The following is an 8,812-nucleotide window of genomic DNA, read 5'->3' on the forward strand; positions in this document are numbered from 1 at the left end:
CGCTGTCTCCCGGCCACTTCCTGACTTTATGGTCGGGAGTTACGCATTCAGCGTAACTCGCTGAGCTACGCCGATACCGTAAATCCCATAGAACTGAATGGTAATTACAGAAACAGCGCATGCTAAGCTGCTTCCGTAACTGCCATTCACTAGTATGGGAGTTACGAAAACGGCGTACCATAAAGAACAGGAAGTGACCGGGAGACAGTGTTAGCACCAAGTGATAGAACAGGGTTTAGGGGGCCCCGTTCTAGAGATAAGTGCAGGTCCCAGAGGTGGGACCCGCATTTATCTGACATTTATGACATATCTTGTGGATATGTCATAAATGTCCTTCATGGATATTGGAGCGGACCCCCAGAAATTAATGAACTTTCCACGCAATACATAGATGTCCTGCGTTTCGCCAGAGCGATAGCTGCTGCTTGTTGGCAGTTCTCTGCTCTAGCTTTAAGAGGGGGGTCCTTAGCAGGTCCCACTCTACAACCTTCATATGACCTAATAAGGTATAGACAATGGTTGTCCTAAAAGACCAAAACAAAAGCCATATGTGAAGGAGGCCTAAGAAAGATAGATATAAGAAAGACAGTCAGTAGGGTGAACCCAGCCATTGTGAAATAACTTTCGATTAGTAATAATTTACATTTAGCTATAGATTCTGCATGGCCGCCAAAAACAACAGTCCAATTAACGCCATAGAAATGTATATGTTATATGGACAGTCAACCAAAGTGCAATGTCACTGGCTGCTATGTGAAACTCGCGTCTTCTTCACATCCGTGGGCAGGGATATCCCACAATAATGGCAACGTCTGGTGGGTGTTCCTCTAGCAACAGTGTTAATGTCCAACGGTTCGCTGTGCTGCCATAGCAACAAGATAGCGCATCATTGTTTTGCAAATCCAGCCTTATTTATATATGGTTTACTGACGTTTAGTCGTTTTTAGCTTCACTTAGGCATCTAAGGAACGTAATGAAATGCAACTTGCCTGTCCATAAAATAACAAAATTAGACGTAATAATCTTTATACGATATTTACAATCAAACCTAGAATTTTTTTGCTAAAAAACCAAAACATAAAACTTAGTGCAAGAAGGAAAAACAGTAAATGAGCCGGATAAATGCATTCCCATACACTAGTATATTGTGCCACATCAATTCATGAATGCATTCAATGCCCCAGGTTTCCAGTCACCATGGAAACGCCTACAAGAAACCACAAGCTTGTGGCGCAGACTCTGCAGATCTCGGTTTGTCATGTGCCCTTTACATCGGGAGTTTTCACATGATTTTATCTACAATAACAACAACCCTGAATATACGGTAGATGTGGCAGATATTTTACTTGCACGAAATGTGAGAAGAGGCTCCAACACTTACAAAGCAAAACCGACAGTTCTGTATATCCAATAAACATAAAGCTAAAAAGGATAAAAGGAGGATGGAAAACAAATGCAATGTAATTAGTAGGGGGAGGGGGTTAGGGTAATAAATTAAAACCATATGTAGGTGGAAAACTGAACCTGTGCCGCTACTCTTTCCTTAGTCAGTGATTTTTTTGTTTAGTACATTATAAAAAAATACAACAAACTTATAAATATATATATCAAATGGTTTTAACATTATGGGTATGTTCGCACGGCCTATTTTCAGACATAATTCGAGCGTTATACGCCTCGAATTACGCCTGAAAAGACGGCTTCATTCCGTCTGCAAACATTTGCCCATTGCTTGCAATGGGTTTTACGATGTTCTGTTGAGACGAGATATAATTTTACGCGTCGCTGTCAAAAGACGGCGCGTAAAAAGACACCCGCGTCAAAGAAGGGCAGGACACTTCTTGGGACGTTTTTGGAGCCGTTTTTCATTGACTCCATTGAAAAACAGCTCCAACTACATCCGTAATGGACGCCGCGAAAAACGCGAGTACGTGCAAAAACGTCTGAAATTCAGGAGCTGTTTTCGCCTGAAAACAGCTCCGTAATTTCAGACGTCATTTCTTAAAACGTGTGAACATACCGTATGTTTTACATTTATTTTACCACAATACCATGTTGGGAATTATTATTTTTTTTAATCCCTAGCAATCCATGCTCCACTGCTATAATAAATGGCTGACCGATTACACTTGCTACAGGAAACAGATGATACAACCGAATCTTCACTCTTGTGGAAATCTGAGTCGCGCGTGTTAGGCTAACGCTACAGTGAGAACTTTTCTAGTGCTGCTAAATGATTTTAAACATTCGAACTACAGCTGTAGTCCAAAGGAATACATTGAGATGTATGCAATCATGTGGACTGTAGCTGTCACTCGATAGTTAAAAATCAATCAGTAGTACTACAAAAATTCTGAGTATAGCCTAAAGCTGGATTCACACATATTCCAGTAAAATTGCATTTTTTGCTGCGAACTGTGGTAAAACCACACAGTTTTGCCAGGATTTTCTCATAATTGGCGCAGAGTGGCGTTTTGTCGTGATTCACGGCAAAGAAAAAATATTTTGACCGTAATGTGTGAACCCAGACTTAGGCTGGGGCTACCCGCTGACTTTTGTAGTGAAAAGTCACAGGCCAATGGAAACTGTATAGGATGAACGATTGTTCATACGATCATTTGGTTTCAACTGTGTTTTTATTGAACATTTTTCAAAAATATACATATAACTTAGAGCAGCATGAAGGGCCATGCAATTCACATAGTCAGGCCTCATGCACACGACCGTATTTTTTCACACCCGTAAATACTGGCGTAAATACGGGTCCGGTGTCACACGTATTCCACCCGTTTTGCACCAGTATTTACGAACCCGTGCTCGTAAATATGGGTCCGGTGTCACACGTATTCCACCCGTATTTACGAGCACGTTTTTGGCAGCAAAATAGCACTGCACTAATCGGCAGCCCCTTCTCTCTATCAGTGCAGGATAGAGAGAAGGGACAGCCTTTTCTGTAATAAAAGTTAAAGAAATTCATACTTACCCGGCCGTTGTCTTGGTGACGCGTCCCTCTCTTCACATCCAGCCCGACATCCCTGGATGACGCGGCAGTCCATGTGACCGCTGCAGCCTGTGATTGACCTGTGATTGGCTGCAGCGGTCACATGGCCTGAAACGTCATCCAGGACGTCGGCCCGGATTTCGAGAGGGACGCGTCACCAAGGTAACGGGCGGGAGACCGGACTGGAGGAAGCAGGAAGTTGTCGGTAAGTATGAACGTCTTTTATTTTTATTTTTTACAGGATAGGGGATACATGTCTTTTGTTTATGGCAGAGCGGGGAGATACCTCCCCGCTCTGCCATAGTTTTCATTGTAGTCCCGGCGGTAGTTACGGCACTGGGCTGTGGCCTGCAGACCGGGTAGTCCCCTGACCTCGCCTCACCTCGCAACGCTCCCGTAATCACGGGTGAACACACGCAGCCACCCATGATTACGGGAGCCCCATAGACTTCTATGGGATGCCCGTGCCGTTATTACGGCATGAAATAGGGCATGTTCTATCTTTTTTAACGGCACGGGTACCTTCCCGTGAGCAAACGGGAAGGTACCCGTGGCTAACAGAAGCCTATGAGCCCGTTATTGCGGGTCGTAATAACGACCCGCAATAACGGGTGTTTTTACGGTCGTGTGCATGAGGCCTAAGACAGTAACTTTCAATAGACAGACAAAACATCTGGGAAAAAACACAGGGGTTTAAGGGGGTGAGGGGGGGGGGATAGTCGGAGCTCCACCTACCACCTAATCTTGAGTTCCCTGTATCCAATACTTGTCCCACGGGTCCCACACCACTTTGAACCTGTCCAGTTCATTGTCAATAGAGGCCGTCATATGCTCCATTGTACGTATTTCCCTAATTCTAGTTACTAAGTCGATGTGGGAGGGAGGGGTTGTCTGTCTCCATTTCCACGCTATCAACGTCTTAGCGGCTGTGAGAAAGTGTCGAAAGAGTCGAGCTGGTGATTTCCCCAAAGACCTAGGGGGAACATTTAGGAGGTAATGAAGAGGGTCTAAGGGAATATCCTGCTGCAACACCGCCAATGCCAAGTTCTTAACTTCCAACCAATACTGTTGTACCAGTGAACAGCTCCAGAAAATATGGAACAGATCACCTCTCTGACCTCTACATCGCCAGCAATCCGACGGAATACCCGGATTGAAGCTATGCAAAAAGGCAGGGGTATGGTACCAAAACATAAGGATTTTATATTGGTTTTCCTTATATGCAGTGCAGATGGAGGTTTTAGCTGCTTGCGACCAAATAATCTGCCACAATGAGAGCGGGATGGATTTATTCAGTAAGGCCTCCCACTTCAACATGTATCTATGCCCAGGCGGAGGGGAACCCTCCGGGGATAGCCATACGATCATTTGGTCCCCATACAGTTTGCATATTGTCGGCAGCACATTCCCGGTTTACATGGGGAGATGAGCTGCAGACATTTATTTTTTTTGGCCAATGATCAGGAAAACGCGTTCTTATGTGTAAATAGTCCTTTAGCCTTGGAGTCAACAGTTTCACCATATTCGTTGAATCTTAAATTCACAGGTCTATAGAATACAACGGCAGAATCGATTGCCTATTATTTTATTAAATTTGGTAAAACCAAATTTCAATTCTACAAAATGATTCGCCAATGCATTTTAATGGGCAGTAAGCTGAAAATAAGGCCTCATGCACACAGCCATATTACGGATCAGTTTTGTAATAGGGTTTCCATTCAATTGCATGGGGCCTCTACTGTACTTCTGTTTTCATACGGTTGCATACAGAGCTTTGCATAAATCCAACAGAATAAAAATAGTGGCATGTGCTCCATCGCATTCCGTATGTACAGAGGTATTCTACTTCAGAGGCATTGCTTCTAGGGAAGAATATCTCTAAGTATGTCTGCACACAAGATAGCCGTACAGCTTCATTCATTCCTGTACAGGCTCCGTGCACACGGGACCTTAAAGGGGTTGTCCAACTTCTGTCAACTGATGACCTATCCACCGGATAGGTCATCAGTATGTCATCGGTGCGGGTTCGACACCCGGACCATGCACCGATAAGCCGCTCCGGTGGCCTGCGGGCATCGAATGTTGTGGCACATAATGCTATGGACGGAGCCCGGAAGCAGTTGGCTCCATACATAGAATAGCGGCCAAGCTGCAGTACTGCAGCTCGGCCGCTATTCCGTGTCCGGAGCGAACTGCTTCTGGCTTGTACGTCCGGTGCACAGAGGCACCGGACCAGCTGATCTGTGCGGGGCCTGGGTGTCTGACCCCCGCAGATCATGTACTGATGACCTATCCACCGGATAGGTCAAGTTATCAGAAGCTGGAAAACCCTTTTAAAGGGGTATTCCCAACTTACACATCTATGGCATATCGATAAATGCGGTTCCCAGAGGTGGGACCAACACCTATCACATATTTAGGGCATATCCTGAGGATGTGCCCTAAATGTGTGAGTAAGGCCTTATTCAGATGGCCGTGTTCGGTCCGTGATATACGGACTGTGTGTCGGTCACATTTCCCGGACCGACCGCAGTTCAGAGAGTCGGGCTTCTAGCATCATAGTTATCTATGACCCTGCCTCTCCATGGGAATACTGTCCCATAATGAAATAATGATTTTAGTCGCAATTTCTGCGCTGCTAGAAATCACCTGTATGGCCTTTAGTAGGACAAAAATTACAAAAAGGGTATCATTGGAATGCAAAAAGTGCCCCAAGCAGCAGCTCAATAGATAAGTGACTACAGAAATTCCTGCCAGAACTTCATAAGAAAAAGGAAGCAGATTTTTTTTTTCGAGGTACAGAAGAGGTTAAGAACTGACTAAACAAGCATGGTCCTACTTAGTGTCATATTTCCGCTTCTTATTGTATGGCTATTCAGGAAAATGCTATCCATGTATTGGACATTCTCCCCCTGCTGGTTGTGGATACCACCAATTAAAGGGCACCAGCTAACAATGCGTTAGATTTATGCAAAATGCTTGTTTTGTACGACTGTATACAAAATGTCAATTGCATTTTAGATTTCAAACTAAATCTGAAAGACAAATATAACCCTGATTTACTGTAATCAGTTGAATATAACACGTCATTTTAACCAGTGAAAAATACCAAATTGATCTATAAGAGGAGAACTGATGTGCTATGGGCCTTGGAAATGCAGTGATACATCACATAATAGAGACATTGCTTAATGCAAGATGCTCAGCCAATCAACAGACCAATTGGCAAAGCAAACAGAAATTGGTCTCATCGATACCTTTCGGTAGAAGTGACCTGATGGGCCCTATTGTCTATGTGGGGTAGAAGGAAGCCTTGTTGGCCCTATCATCAGCCAGGCTCTGGGATACTGCCCAACAGCTCAGTCCTATAGAAAGAAATTGTTGTGAAACTACACATGCCAGTATGCCCTGATGGCCTTTAATGGGTTACTCAAGAGGCTTTAAGGGGTAATTCCATCTTCAACCTTCAAAAGTAATGGCATAAGCATAGGATATACTATAAATGCCTGATAGGTGCCGTCACACCTCTGGGGGCCCCCACCTATTGGGAGAATGGGGATCCTATAGGTCAGTCAACTAAATATAATATACATATATATATTCATTATTTTGCAAATAGTGATCTCTCATTTTTTATGCCAAGAATATAGACACTTCCGCTGGTTTCCAGTTGCAAGCAATGGGTCATAAATCACTAAGAACAGACAAAAGTGGTTATGAAATAAGACCCCTACATCCTCCTGACGTGACTGGGCTGGAAGCACAGGACTTCCTTATCTTTCACTGCAGCCACATGGTATCTGATTGTATGTTAGATAAAGCTTTTTCCACCTTTCTTCCTCAAAATTAAAAATTCAACAGAACACAATTAAATTCAGCAATTTTGCACAAAAACTTAGACCTGTGAAATGGAAACAGTCAGCACTAACTCATCATTACCTATTTAATTCCTTCACTTGTAAGCTTAACTAGAAGGGGCGGGGGTCATTTAATTCAATCCTCAGCCATTGTACATGGGTGTCAAAGTCAATCAGGCAGTCACTGTCAGCAGTGGGAGATGACAGCGCTCTCATCCTACCATTTAGCGGTACAGACCCCTGGTGTTTCTTAATGCTGTCACTAGGGCTCCCAATAAAGTAACCTGCAAACATACCATCAGATTTTTTTCTTCTTCTCTGGATTCCAGACAGTGAACCCTGGAGGCATCAGATTTCTAACATTTCCACTAGAGCTGGTTTGCATTAGTCTATTTGAACCCCCCCCCCACAAGGAAGAGAATAGCAGAAAATATAGCTGCTGCAGAACCTCCTGAAATAAGGCTTACACTCAGCTATAGTCATGTTCATATGCTAGAGAGGTTCTGCAGCAGCAAAAACCAAGAGACACACACAAATTTTCTTCTAACCCCATCACGAAAGAACAAATACCAAAATTTTTCACTTACATTTGAAACATGACCTCATTGAGGAAAACACCATCTATTAAAGCCAGATATTCATCCAGCACAGTCCCATTTCCTTTGACCAAGGCTCCAAAAGTCTTGATCTGGGGGAAAAAAAACACATATTAATAGAGGCATAGCAGCACATGGATCAGTGAGCGCCCGGCCCAGTGCGGAGGAAAAGACAGAGGATTGCTTACCCAGCTCACTAGAGGACTGCTCATGAAATTTTCCAGGAGTGTAGTAAATATTTCATTCTCCATTTTCGATAATCCTCCGGATATTCAATATAGAAACAATCCAGATGGTATTCCTAATACAATAGTGTAATCCAGTGTCCGGGATGTAGTAATGCCATTTGAGAAAAGGCAAAAAAAAATAAAAATGAAAAGACAAAAATAAATAATGATTCAAATCCAAAATAGGAAGCACTTGTGAAAATCTTGTGGGTTCAAATCCCGGCGCCTCTAATAAAGAAGATACATTGTAATAATAATAAAAGCCCTGGTTCCCCTCCCTCCCTTCTCTGCAGAGGTGCAGAACTAGGGTCTGCATGCAGCACAAGGGGGCGGCATCATCTGGAGACTGGGAAAGGGGGAGGAATAGGAGGGGTGGAGAAATAGGAAAAAGGACTCTAGTCTTTAGGAGCTCTGGTAGGGAGAAAAAAGGCAAAATACAAGCAAAGGCTGAAGAGCTCCTACTACATCCACCCAAACCCTGTGTACTGTATGTAGCTGGCAGCTTACCACTCCTCCTCTGCCACACTGTGCCCTCGCACTTGTGACTGGCGAGCAGCAGAACGGGTGACTTTGTTGCCAATATTTCTATATCTATATAAAACAAAGGATTTTTTTTTTTTTTTTTTTGCTAGTCAGTATTTTATCACAAGACCTGAGCCCCCCCAGCACCCCTCCCCTTTTCCTGTCTACTGTTACATTGTAGCACACTTTACCGATTCACAAGGGTCAGCCACTGCCTTCTGAAAAATACAGATTACCCCCATTCTGCCACTTAGGGACCTCTTCCTAATAATTTTACTAAATGCTCTTCAGAGGGCAGATCCCTCCTCTAATATAGCAGAATCACTACCTCTAGTATAAGCTGCAGAGCACATTTCATTAGGATATGCACCCAGGACATTTTATTATCTGTCATTACTCTTATTTTATATCTAGGCAAAGCACTCCCCAAAAAATAATTAACAAAAATAAATGAAAAAATTTACCTTTATATTTGTAATTGACACCACCCCCCAATAAATGGGAGATTCCGCGCTTGTGCATAATGCATGTCATCATGTTGTGCCTGGGTCCCCCCTATGAGATAGGGATGTGACATCATCACCATTAATTGTCTAACATATATAATGG

General features: G+C 43.4%; 1 protein-coding gene across 8 annotated transcripts in view; it reads right to left on the minus strand.

Annotated features, from left to right (window-relative positions):
* Window positions 1-8,159, minus strand: part of CCDC88A (coiled-coil domain containing 88A) — a 148,053-nt gene extending 139,894 nt beyond the window's left edge. For 3 of the 8 annotated variants that reach the window (XM_075863044.1, XM_075863041.1, XM_075863043.1), the window contains exons 1-2: window positions 7,643-8,159; window positions 7,446-7,546 (exon numbers count right to left, since the gene is read on the minus strand). In XM_075863044.1, coding sequence (XP_075719159.1) covers window positions 7,446-7,546; window positions 7,643-7,705 — 164 coding nt within the window. In that variant the 5' untranslated portion in view covers window positions 7,706-8,159. The remainder of the gene's footprint in view (window positions 1-7,445; window positions 7,547-7,642) is intronic. The other 5 variants (XM_075863045.1, XM_075863042.1, XM_075863040.1 and 2 more) reach the window with 2 other exon arrangements.
* Window positions 8,160-8,812: the final 653 nt, after the last annotated feature.

The sequence above is a fragment of the Rhinoderma darwinii genome, chromosome 4 (assembly GCF_050947455.1).
Source record: "Rhinoderma darwinii isolate aRhiDar2 chromosome 4, aRhiDar2.hap1, whole genome shotgun sequence".
Lineage (NCBI taxonomy): Eukaryota > Metazoa > Chordata > Amphibia > Anura > Rhinodermatidae > Rhinoderma > Rhinoderma darwinii.